The 13656-nt window shown below is 31.7% G+C and overlaps 1 protein-coding gene and 1 pseudogene across 1 annotated transcript; both read left to right on the top strand.

Moving 5' to 3' along the window:
- The first annotated feature begins 1194 nt into the window (after positions 1-1194).
- On the top strand, positions 1195-4151 carry LOC129304472 (rho GDP-dissociation inhibitor 1-like). Its single transcript, XM_054944142.1, has 5 exons — positions 1195-1200; positions 1414-1480; positions 1612-1830; positions 2730-2854; positions 3840-4151. Exons 1-5 carry the CDS (start codon positions 1195-1197, stop codon positions 3909-3911), a joined length of 489 nt encoding a protein of 162 aa, XP_054800117.1. The 3' UTR covers positions 3912-4151.
- Positions 4152-8510: 4359 nt separating this feature from the next.
- On the top strand, positions 8511-11008 carry LOC129304478 (acyl-CoA--sterol O-acyltransferase 1-like; annotated as a pseudogene).
- The last annotated feature ends 2648 nt before the right edge of the window (positions 11009-13656 follow it).

The following is a 13656-nucleotide window of genomic DNA, read 5'->3' on the forward strand; positions in this document are numbered from 1 at the left end:
TTCCCAGAAAATGGTCTCTCTGATCTAATTTCATTCCATTTCACTTCTCTAACACACTCTCTCACTCTAAAACTTAATACAACCATTCTTTCAAATGATATGGTACAAGATCCTTTTAGGATTTTAATTATTATTGTTTGTTCCTTTAGTTCTGTAGCTATTTGATTCAATGGGTCTATGAATTAATGGCGTCTTGATTTGGCCTTTTGAGTGGTTTCAAGTTCAATTTGAGAGCTAGACATATAATTACAACATGGAACCGGACGAGAATAAGAAGGGTGAGGTTTCAGAAACAAAACACACTGCCACCACCGATACCGAGGAGAGTGGTGACGAACGTGGAGGGAGGTTTTACTCCCCAGTCGCCAGAGTTCTGTTGCTGCGACGGATGACGACGACGATGAGGAGAGGAGTAAAATTGAATTGGGTCCACAATGCTCCTTGAGGGAACAGCTTGAGAAGGACAAGGTTGCTTCTTCTCTTTTCTTCATTTCCTTTTTCCATGTTCTTAGACTAGTAGATTTGTGCCTCCCTAATGCATTTTGTGATATACCCCACCTTCTTGAATCATCAGTAGAGTTTGATATTTTTTATGAATTTTCAAAAAAAAAATTCATAAAATTATGCAATTTTTGTATTTTAATCCAAAATATCATAAAATATATTAAAACTATACCATGTAGGGATTTTAATATATTGGAATGTTTTTATTTTGTGTAGAAGTTAATGATTAAAAGAAAAAAAAAAATGAATTGAGAAAGGAAGGCATTACAAAAGACATTAAAGAGAGGCATATCAAATGTTCCAAACTCGTGCATTATTAACAGATTTTATATTTGATATTAATAATTGATAATTGTATACTATATCTTTCATGTAGAGTTAATTACTTGCGGAAGAACCGATGTCATTATTGTGTGTGTGTGTGTGTGTGTGTGTGATGCACTCTCATATTATAGTTGGTGTGTTTTCCATTGGTGCATTTAGCAATGCAGTTACATTTTGGAATACTCAAACATCTCAAATTTAGCGAGAATGATAGAGAAATGAAAAGAAATAAAGATGATATTGAATTTTAATTATTGGATTTTTGCTATCCTTATTCAACATTTTTATTTTATTGTTTTGAGTGTCTGTTTAGAACTCCTTTTTTTTTTTATCTTCTTACTTTTTTGTGATATTAATATATTCTCCATGCGAGTATATATATTGGACAAATATTTTAATTTGAAGTTCTAAAAAATACTAATGTATACTCTCTCATCATCTCTTACCATGGTCGATATACACAAACCTCTCTCTCTCTCTCTCTCTCTCTATATATATATATATAGTGTGTGTGTGTGTGTGTGTGTGTGTGTGTGTGATAAAGCGCATGATATATTATGTGTTCTGTGGTGTGATGTGTCTTAGGACGATGAGAGCTTAAGGAAGTGGAAGAAACAACTTCTTGGAAGCGTCGACATCGACGCTGTTGGAGGTATCGCTTCTTTCTTTTAATTTTTTTTTTTTTTTTTTGCAATCGTTAACTTTTTTCTTATATTCCATCACCATACACCAAACAAATCCTAAGTGTGTTAATTAAGTTGAAACTTAAAAAAAAAAATGTAGAAACCCTAGAGCCAGAGGTGAAGATCACAAGCCTTGCAATAAAGACAAGTGGGAGAGACGACATAGTTCTTCCAATACCAGAATCTGGAAAACCTGAGGGCCTCTGGTTTACTTTGAAAGAAGGAAGCCATTACAGGCTCATGTTCACATTTCAAGTCTGCCACAACATTGTTTCAGGTCTCAAATACACCAACACTGTTTGGAAAACCGGCATCAAGGGTACGTACTCATGTAAATTAATGTGCTTGATTAATTTTATGATTAATTCTCTATCCATTTTTTTCCTTCTTAAAATTAGGGTTTAGATTATCTGTACCCTTGGTGATATGCTTCTTTACTCTTTATGATCCCAAAAGAACTCTACATTTCATCAATCACATAATTAAGTGATGCTGATATATACTAATTAAGTTTTTGTCTCAGTTTTGTTCAACTCGAGATCATTCCTTATATATGCTAATGTATACTCTATATATGTGTGTATGTGTTATTTCCTGCAAAATTTTGCTTGGAAGAGTATATGGAAATATCAATTTAGATAGTTGCAGATATGGGAGTCTCAACTGCAAATCATTAGAAAATGACAGATAAGATTTAAATGCTTGATTTGTGATTGAAACTCTCGTAATTATCTGGTTGAAACTCCTATTTATTCCTCTGGTCCTATTTTATAGGGGGAAAAAAGAGAAAGAATATTTATTTTAGTCCTATCTTATGTGTCTATCTTTACCATTATTAAATGCTGGAAAAGTTACTAAATATTGGAGTATTAATTTAATTTATATTTAAAATATGTATATTTAATGGAAGTAAAGTTGAAAATTTGTTAAATTTTAGACAGTGTTAATAAATTTTAAGATATTTTTTAATTTCGGTGAAACATATTGAAAATAATTTATAAATAGGACTAGATCAAGTATATTTAAATCAATATCTGCAACTAATTTTTTAGCAATTACTTGAAGCCTTAATTATCATAAAATTAATCATTTGGGACCTGAAGTGTCATTTAATCCACCCCACACACACACACGTTGTTTGAAGATCAGATCAATGATTTGGGGAGAAATTAAGTAAGTGAAATGAGATAATTGAGAGATATATACATGTGCTTACAGTGGACAGCACTAAAGAGATGATTGGAACGTTCAGCCCACAGGAAGAAGCTTACACCCACGAAATGGCTGAAGAGACGACACCGTCTGGCTTGTTTGCCAGAGGCACCTATTCAGCTAAAAGTAAGGTAATTCATTTTTTTTAATCAATTAATATTTCACGTCCAGGTATATATGATCAATTGTTCATTTTCATTCTGAGACTTAGCTTGCTTAAGAAAATCAAAAGATCCGAGTACAAGTTAATGCCTAATTAATTTGCGTTAATTAACCAGTATACTAATGAATAATTTGGAAGGAATTCTCTCTATAGTACTTGGCGTAGTTCAAGGATGGAGCCAGAATTTAATTATGAGAGGGCTGAGATTGATAAGCAAATACTGGATTTGATTTTATCTATACATTACTTATTCTAATTACTTTATCAGAATCAATCAGATGCAATTAAACTATCGATATTGTTTGAAAAATATATAAATTTTAGTTTATCTTTATTAAATGCATCATCTGATCTTTAAAAACAATTTCTTTCTCATATATAACATTATTTTACTTTACTCAAAGACAATGACAAAAAGGTAAAATTGAAAAAAAAAATTTAAAGATATACCTTTTTGATGCAAAGTTAATTATAAAAAGGACTACTAATTTCTTGTAAAATGTGACTTATATATAGACTGTAAGGAATATATTTAGTATAAAATTTGTAAGAATTTTAGAGTCAAAAAATGTATAATACTTAAATAATACTGGGAAAAAAATTGAAAACTCTACGTGCTTATTAAATGAAACCTACTACTGCAAATTGCAATAGTGAGTTTAATTTTTCCTGGCGGTGCAAATTGCAAACAAAGTAATAATCAGGGTTGATAACTATAATTATTGTAAGACATTTACTAATAAAGATTGATTCAGTTAGCAAGAAGTTAACTTAATTATATCCCATTAGAATATGTGTAGTCCGATGCAAGCCTTGCTCACTCCAAATATAAGGATCTTATTGGTAATTTGATGTGCTTTTTTTTATAATTTTCTATGAGCTTTCAAAACCGACATGCAACTAAATTTGAAACAGATTTCTGACAAGCATTAATGTTGTTTCTTGATTTTCAGTTTGTTGACGATGACAACAAATGCCACTTGGAGATCAACTACACTTTTGATATCCGAAAGGAATGGAATTAAATTTAGTTAGGAGTCAATTAATTAATTGATTTCTTTAATTTGACGATAATATTGTTTAATCCTTCATCGTTAATTGTTCTTCTGGCTCTAACGCTCCTCAATGTTTTTTTTCCATTAATTGGTTATTTCTTTCTAATCCTGTCTGAGAATAGTAATCTTAACGATGAGGAGAGGATCACAACATTGGTTATCATTTGGTAGATTTAATTTTTGTCAATAAAATTGAGTTCTTCCTGCTTTCATCACCACTATGGTATTTCTTTTCTTGTGTACAATATATATATATATATATATATTAACTCTAAGTTTAAAAATATAAGGTATTTTTAATCGAATTCACTCTCTAATAAAGTAATTATCTACTTTTCAACTAACTCTAACTTTTTATATTTATCCCTATTAAATATCGTACAATAAATATAAAGTTATTATCAATAGGGATACTTTTTTAAAAAAAGATAATGATTACACCTCAAAACACTAGAAATGCCTTACATTTTTTAACATTTAATTTTTTAAAAAATGCCTTACATTTTTTAACGGAATGAGCATTTGATAATTGATGGTATATATATTATTTCATTTTTCAATCTTCCAATAAAAAAAATTCAATCAGTGATCAGTGAGCTAACGCCAAAGTAGTACATTTCTATTGAAGTTATGATTTTTACAATTCAACTCAGTTTATTTTTTTAGGGAGAGAGAGAGAGAATGGGTTCTTTTAGAGTTAAGAATATGTAAATTTCATAAATTTTTTATTTTTAAAGAAGAGAGAGAAAATTTTATGTTTTATAAAAAATAATAAAATGATAAAATATTGAGACAAAAAATTCATAAAAATTCATAATTCTGATCAATTTTAGATATTTTTTTAATAGATTAAACAAGTTGGTGCAATATAATACATACCCCATGTGTTATGGTCGTAAGGTGTACTGAATGTGTTGATGGGATGGTGTGCATATGCGCGTGCTTCTCTAAATCGTAAACCTTTTCCCCCCTAAAATTTATCAATTTTTAAAAGAAAATTACTGTCATTTAAACAAATAATTAGGATTCAAACTCCAGTCATTGTATATGTATGTATCTACACATTGTTTTTAGTACCTCGTGTGGGAGATATTCTTCTGTTGTCAGTGTAACTTACTCTTTATACTTACAAAAAGAAAAAAGAAAATTATCGATTACTCTATATAGTTACACATTGTTTTGTACTTTATTATAAGATAAAAATTAAAATATTTATAAATTTATAAATAACCAAAAAAACAAAATGCAGTTTAGACAGTTTATATATACTATTTATTTATTGAAACTATGAGGAAAAAAAAACCATACTGATTAAGATTGATCGAAACTGAGGAAAAATAAATCATAATTCAATTACTATTTTCACACTCTTCTTTTCCCTTAAACACGCACACGAATATACATTAGTAAGAGTGTCAAGTTTACCAAAGCCAGAGTATGCTTCCAAGTTTAAGGAATACTAACAATGGTATTTACATATTATCCATCAACAAAATCTCTACATTAACAGTGAGATTTGAACCTACAACCTTATGGGTTATAGATTTAAAATTTTTAAAATTGATATTCATGAATTTATGTGAAGTTTGTGTTTTTATATGTTTCTATAAAAAATAATAAAATGCGAGAAAATACCCAAAAAGAAAAACTTTACACAAATTCAAGGTATCAACTTTAGAAAATTTAAATCCCAGAAGAATAAATCAACCATGCATGGTTTACGCATGCATCATGATTTATTGTAATTTTTATTTAGTTCTTGTTTTTGTGAAGGTTATGGGAATCAAGTGATGTGAGTGTGTTGTGGACGCAAGTAGCACCTCCAAAAGCTTTTCTGAGACGTATATTGAATAATAACAATCAAACAATGAAATCAAGCGTTAAAACTGGAAGGCTAAAATTCGTCGTTTTCGTCACAGTTGCCACACCACCTCTATTTTCAGGATTGGTGCTTAAGTTGTCGAGGCCAAAATTTTGAGTATAGTGATTACTGGTTAGTTGAAGTCATGTGTTGTCGAGGCCGGTGCAAGGGAATTAATAGCTATAGGGAGAGCATGTTAGTGTGAACATGAAATAAACAGATCACACATGAGAAAAAATAGAATGCTCAAGTGTGAAAAAATTGTAACAAAAATAATGGGATCAGCTTAACTAGAAAACTCAAGTTTAAATTTTGAAGATACAACGGCCTCAGTGTTAGAGCTTCCATCGAAAATGGTCCTAACTTAACTCGATTTGGATTAATTTGGGCCTATTGAAGTCTGCTCAACTTAATGTGAGACAAGTTTAAGATATATACCAGGTACTCAACCAAAAAAAAAAAAATAGTAACAAAAAGTATCTCATTTAAAAGTAGTAACAAAGAATATTTATTTTCTCTCAACTTATTTAAATGTATATAATTTTATTTATAGAGTAAAAAGAGATTATTAATTTTGGTTCTATTTATAAGGCATTTCATTATTTTCTATTTTCTATGTTTATTGTTACCTTTCTGCTTTTATTAAATATTGCTAGGAAAACATATTAAAAATGGTTTTTTTTTGTCTTTATGAATGAATAGATGTGAAAAATTATTAAATTTTAAGAAAGTTAATAAAGTTTTATGTTTTTCTTAGTTCAAATGAAACATACTAGAATTGATTTATAAATAAGACTAGAAGAGTATTTCTTAACTTAAAATCAAATAACATTAAATTTATGAGTTATTTTCTCTTATATATATATATATACTCCCTCTTGTTCCTATTATAGGAAACTTTTTTAAAAAAATCTTTTAATCCTTAATATAAAACACTTGACGGGGATATTAATTACCTTTTTTTAATATTACCTATAATTAAACTCATTACCTTTAAAAGAAAGCGTTGAAAGCTTTTAAAGTCCTCCCTAAGGACCAGCTTTGTGACAGAAGAACTCGAAGAAGTTCTTTGACTCCATCAACGGATGACCACCCAAGAGATAAGTGAAGGGGTGGTTGGCATAGAAATTATCTAGGAATGGCTCCTGTTGAAGGTTGGAAAAGTAGGCCGTCGTCCACAACTTCAGAAACCAGACGGGCCCATGGAAGTTGCTGAAGGGCTTCTTGATTAGCGACTCCCTCATGCCATTATAGAGATGACATAGAAATATAGTCCCTAGGGCTATTTAGTTGCTATAGAGCAGGGACTGGGTGATCCTCAAATGCAACTGCACGAGGCCAGGATCCATTGGCTTAGCAAGATCCATATGAAGACCAGGTCTTCTGTGATTGTGACGGGCTTAGAGGCTGGCTTCTCAAAGAATAGCTCCATAATCTTTGTATAGGAGCCTGCAGCCCTCATCTCCCTCTCCAAGTCAACAAGGAGGGTAGTGTAAGAGTCGTGCTTATCAGAGATTGCGTAGAAGTTCTCCTCCCCAATGATGGGCAGCCCCAAGAACATAAAGACGTCCCATAGTGTGAGGGATATTGGACTGAGCTCGAAGATCAAGGCATTGCAACTCGAAGCCCAGAAGTTGAGAAGGGTCGTTAGAAGGTCCACGGGGACATCGACATCGGCCAGAGATGGTTGAATCAAGTAGTATAATCCCATCTCCTTCCACTGAGGCGCATGATCTGATTTCAAACACCTCACCCAGTTGACCCAAGCATGAGGAGACTGGGGCCAATTCCTAAGCTTTCTGCAGGATGACTCGGGAAAGGGTAAGGTCGTTCGGGCCAAGACCAGGTTGCGAAGAGAGGTTAATGGCCATGGATTCGGTTACGTGGGAGCAGTGACTTTGGACAAGTCAGGAGAAATCGTCAGATACTCGACGTCGCTTTTGTTAGAGACTTGAAAACTCTAAGGCAAAGTGCTGGACAAAAAGGAAGCAGAGTTATGCACCTTTCAATAAAATAGAAAGGCTAAACACGAGAAGCAAAAAACTCACTAAAAGCTACTGATTCGTGGAATGACAAATCCTCTTCAAAAGAAGTGAATGATTATTAGAGTAGGAAACCAGTCTAAAAGAAAAAAAAGGGTTTTCCAAACAATAAAATACATACCGTTATGAGCCCACCTAGTTGGTTTACCGAGTTTTGGATAGTCTCCAGAGACTACCAGCAAAAGTAGAAGGTGCGACGGTGGAAGAAATAGCAGAAGCAGATGAGGCCATTTGAGGGTTAAAGTAAGAGAAATGTAGCAAACTGAAGACTTGAAGTTCAACAAACAACAAAGAAAGCAAGAGAAGTAGCCAGAATTTGGAAATAAGCTTATATCAGCAGAAGGTGCTTAGAAGCAAAGCGACATTTTAATTTTTTCAAACGTGCCACGTGGCTTTTGTTACTAGCTATTGGCACGTGGGGGACATTGTTTGGGCCAAATATGAAACGTTGCTCAAATAGGTCACGAGGCTAGTTTTGCTGAGTAATTGAAACATCAGGCCTAATATAAACTAAAGAGGCCGGCCCAAAGCTCAATAAAGTCTACAACAAATAAACATGTCAAAATTCTATCAGTTTAAATATTAGACCGTTAGCACAAAGATGCGATCCTAAGTAATGTCGAAGTCTACGCCCAAGGAGTTTGGTAAAACGGGTTGTTTATTAAAATGGAGAGACCATGCCATAAGTTTTACGAAATTTTTGATTCTTTGGTAGAACTTGCTAAGTCTCAAAGAAAAGACTTCTGCTATTCGACACTATAAATAGAAAAAAAAATAGAGAAAGCTAGTCAACACTCAATCAAGACTCACATAATTTACATTTACTAGTCCTTTTCAATTCTTAGTTTTTAATCTATAATTTTCAATACTTTAATAAAATTACACACTTGTTTTACCAAAGCCTATTATCTTTTTATATTCAAGCAAACTGTGGTAAGAAAACTCGGGACCCCTTTCATTATCTATTGAGACTCAACGTCTCTGGCACACCTGTTATTTATTGTTCAACCACAAACACAAGGCATGGCTACTTCAAGTGATAGTATCTCTGTTACTGCCATGCCATACCCAAGCTTGCTCCCAAGGGCTTTCTCAGACTGTTAGCCATCTTACCATTGAACTTCCTCTTTCTCACTCTTCCTCTCTCTCTCTCCCCCCATACTGTTCATCTTAGTGGCTCCATCAGTTTCTTCATCTCTTGGATCGCCAACTTCAAGCTTCTTCTCTTTGCTTTCGATAAGGGTCCTCTGCGTTCTCAACCGCTTCTCTCTCGCTCTCTCTGCTCATCGTCCTCGCCTCCTTGCCGGTCACGACAACGACGACGATGCAACAAAATCGTAGTTCGGTCAACAAACGTTTCCTCATGATCCGTTATGCTGTTAAAGCTCTGGCTTTTGCCGCTGTATTTTGGGCCTACAGTTACACCCATTACTTGCATCTCAAATAGCTAGGTTCAATTTTTGTTCTTTCTTTTGGTTTTCTTTATGGGAAAATTTTGAAATTAATTACGACCAAGAAACAGGCATATCTGGCAACAATGACTAAGCTTAATTTAAAGCTGCATTATAATCACTATCACAAAAAACATTTACGAAAACGTTTTGAGTGTACTTTCGTAAAGTAGACGCTCCCATATATTCAGATGTGGGAGTGCTTTCTTGAAGCAACGCTCTGGTAAGTTCACCTATAGGTGTGCTTTTGAGCAGAAGCGCCCTCACATATGAATCTACAAGATCGCTTGTAGTCTTGTAAGTTAATTAGGTACGTGAGCGCCTCAAACAAAAAGCACTTATGTAGCCTCATTTATTTTTTTTAGGGGAAATTAATTATTTGAATTTCATAATTTTAATTTAATTACAATTCAATTTTTAAACTTTAACTCATTATAATTCAAGTTTTAAAATTTTGACTTAATTGTAACTTAGTCCTCAAACTTTGTTTCAGTGTAATTCAATATTTATAGTTTTAACCATTAAAAGATTAGTTCCTATATATTAGAAGATAAAATTATAAAGATTAAAATTATTTTAAAACTTTAATCTTTATGATCTTTATGAAGATTAAAAGGTTTATTAATTTAAAATAGCAGTCCCTAAATGTCAACATAATTTTAATTTTCACAAATTTATTTTCAAAATATATGGATTAATATTTTAAATGGTTAAAATTATATGAATCGAGTTGCATTGAGTTAAAGTTTAGAGACTCAACTACAATCGAATTAAAACTATAAAAACTGAGTTAAAAAAATTAAAATTCAAAAATTAAATTATAACTGAATCAAAACTATATAGACCAAATGTTTAATTTTTCTTTTTTATTATAAGGGCTCCTACAATTTATTTATTTATTTATTTGTTATAGAAATGCTTAAATACTACTACAGATTCCTAAAGCTCATTTGAAGTTTGTTTGCAACTGCTGTTACATTTCAAGACTTAATCCTTTGCCAAATATATATTTATTGTAACTAGTCCTTACTTGAAAATTTTCTCTTTTTTGAAAAACCATCTTAGCTTTTCAAGTTTGTCATGTAACTTGCTAACAGATAGCTGGGAAGGAAATTTTCTTGATTTTAATAACAATTTTTATTTTTTTATATTGGAAAGATAATTGATATATTTTATTTTTAATTTTCTAATAATTTTTTTGAGATAATATATTTTATCTCATTTTTCTAACAGGTTCTACTATCTTTTTATTGCATCCACATGTACTTGATCCGTGAGGCCAGTCGAAACATGATTGCGTTTTTGGCTCAGAGCTTTGTGAGTAATGAGCTTAAACCACAATTCAATGAGCCCTACCTCTCTACCTCCCTTCAAGACTTTTGCAGCCGAAGATGCAACCTTGTGATCGTCAAGATTTTAAAGCCCACTGTGCGTGCACCCATCTTAAGCTTGGCCCAGATATATTGGGCCGTATTTGGGCCACTTTTCGGCAGTTGGGGCCACGTTCTTGGTTTCTGGGCTAATGCAAGAGCTCATTCTTTATTAAATTGGAAGCGTGAAGCCTACGTGGAGGTCACGCGGTTCTTTGTATTGCAGGGGTTTTGTACGCTCGTTGAGTTGCGTTTAAAGGTAAGCATTACCGCCGCGCTCCGGTTGCCGAGAGTGATGTCAGGAATTTTGACAATTGGATTTTTTATGAATACCGCTTTTTAGCTGTTTGAAAAAAATTATGAATGACAATTTTATTTTATTTATTATAAGAGATATTCTAATCTTCTAATTTATATTTAATCATAAAAAAATAAGTATTTCCTGTAATTATTTCTTCATACCATATATAATTTTAAAGTTTCATTTTCACTCGCAATCTTACATCCAATCCCAATTCTACTCTCGGCATGAGTAATTGAGGTCTTGCGATTGAGGATCTCATACTTGAGAATGATGATTGAAAATGGCTGCCATGGGTGGAAGACAATGTTGATGCCAAAGTTGGGAACAAGTCTGACGAGGGAGAGGGATGGAGTAAGGGGCAATTTGGTCTAAAGATTTTCAATCCTGGAGTTGATTTTACAATATGGAGATGGTACTAGGTAGTCTTACCTAGATGGAATTGGGTTTGGCATTATAATTTTTATTGGCACTTACCAAATATAAAAATGAGATTACTCAATTCTAGAGTTGGGAATACAGGCGGGCTCGACCCTTAAGGGCCTAAGCTCTAAAGCTCGGTTTTTTATTTTAAACCTCATTTCTCAAACTCGGCTCATATGTGAAGGGCTTAGGGTTAGGCCTGCAAGCTCTTTTTCAAAAAAATAAAAATAACAAAAATAAAATTAAAATTATAAATAAGTTAAAATATTCTAAAATTAAAAAAATAAAATTTTCATAATTTTTTAAAAATTAAACAACACACATTTAGAAGTCTAGTAATAAAATTTAAATCTTGGTTAAAAAAATTTCACTTTTTATAAATACACAAACATAATAATTATAAAAAAAATAAAAAATATCAAGAATTTTATACTATATACTGATATTTATTAAATTATATTAAATTAATTTTAAAATAAATTAAAATTAATAATAATATAATGTATAGGATCATGTGAGCAAGCCATTGGCTTCAAACACGTGTTCTACCAAAGAAAAAAAAATAATAATAATAATAATATAACAGGGCTTGAAGAGCTACTCGAGCCTGAGTCATTTTTTACAGGGTTTATCAGGGCTAAGCCCTCAATCCCGATTACTTTAAAAAAAATTATTTTTAAAGTTCAAACCCTTATTTAAATAGGACCTCCAAGTCCAACTCTTTAAACCTGACCCTTATTTCTGACTCTACTCAATTCTAGTCTTAAGCTTCCAATCCTTCATATCTAAGTTCATATCTAAGGAGGCCTAACATACAATCAAGAAAGGGCGCTTGTGCAATACGCGGAACTAGGCGCGCTTGTGAAGAACGTTGCTCATGCTTTCGCATCCAAAGCTTCGCCCACTGCTAGATTTTTAGTTCAATAATATAGACTAATTGAAGTACTAATCTCTCTTTAGATGGGAAAAAAATAGTTGAAAGAAAAAATATATGAAGAGAAAATTAAAAAAAATATTATCATCCATTTCATCTAGAAGGGTAAGAGAAAATAGAGAAAAAAGCAAGTAAATAAATATCACAATGACTATAATATCTTTATATTAAAATATATACTGTTTCATATAATTATAAAATATGTTATTTTTATTAAAAATAAAAATTTGACATTTTTTAAAATTAAATAAAATATAACACACACAAAGGTGTGTATTAGGTATTATATTATCCAACATTATCAAGAAAAAGTAGATTATCCAACATTATTAATAAAAAAGAACAAAGATATTTATTTTGGATGAAACTTGCACGGAAATCGACAGCAAAACATGTGGATCAATCTTCACTCCATATTTTCTTTACTTTCCTACTTTATTTTCTTTCATCCAAAACATAGCATGTTACAATATTTTACAAGGGAACTTATCATAATAATTGCTTATTTGTTATGTATCAAGGTGATTGTACAGTTGAGAATTTGAACTTGTACTTTCCCACATCATATCAGAATATATATGAACTCAAGTAAGCTAAGCTAAAATACTTAACAATTATTTTGTATTAATTAATCTCTGCGCAGTCGGAAATACGCATCAATACAATTTATAATAAAATCCAATAAACATAGATGTACAATTAGTCCAAATATAATATATATCCTAATTCAAAACCTGTATTTATAAGGTAAGTGTCCAATATTTATATAGCTTCTAAATTAAACTAAGTTGCCTAAATAATCTATCAAATTAGGATTGGCTAATTAAGTACCTATAAAATGTCACAATACCGTAAACAATCTAAACAAACTACTCGCATATATGGCTAATACTTTTAGACAGTACCCAATTCCGGAACACCATTATAGCCAACTCGATCAAGTGCTTCTTCAATTTGAGCACTATAATATCTTTTACAATAAATGTTCTTAAAATACTGAATGCAAAGTATCACAACAAAATTAAGTTACATAACTATTAAAATCGATATTCTAAGTATTGATAAATAGCTTATTAGGAATTGTGTTGCCACCCTGGGTGATGATGCGTGTCGTTCATCAATTTCATGGCGTGGTAGCCATTATCTACGCTTCTGGTTGTAGTAAAAATTGTAAATTATTGTACCGGCAAATAAATACCTTCTTGGCTCTGATCCTGTTTACAAGTCATGTCATTAAATTTTTATATCAAATTTTTTCTTTTACTCTCCATTAAATATTGAAGAGAAAAAATATATTATTGAAGTATGTATATTTAATAGAGATAAAATTAAT

The sequence above is a fragment of the Prosopis cineraria genome, unplaced genomic scaffold (genome assembly GCF_029017545.1).
Source record: "Prosopis cineraria cultivar Desert tree isolate PC_DT_omini unplaced genomic scaffold, ASM2901754v1 PC3, whole genome shotgun sequence".
In the NCBI taxonomy this organism is placed as follows: Eukaryota; Viridiplantae; Streptophyta; class Magnoliopsida; order Fabales; family Fabaceae; genus Prosopis; species Prosopis cineraria.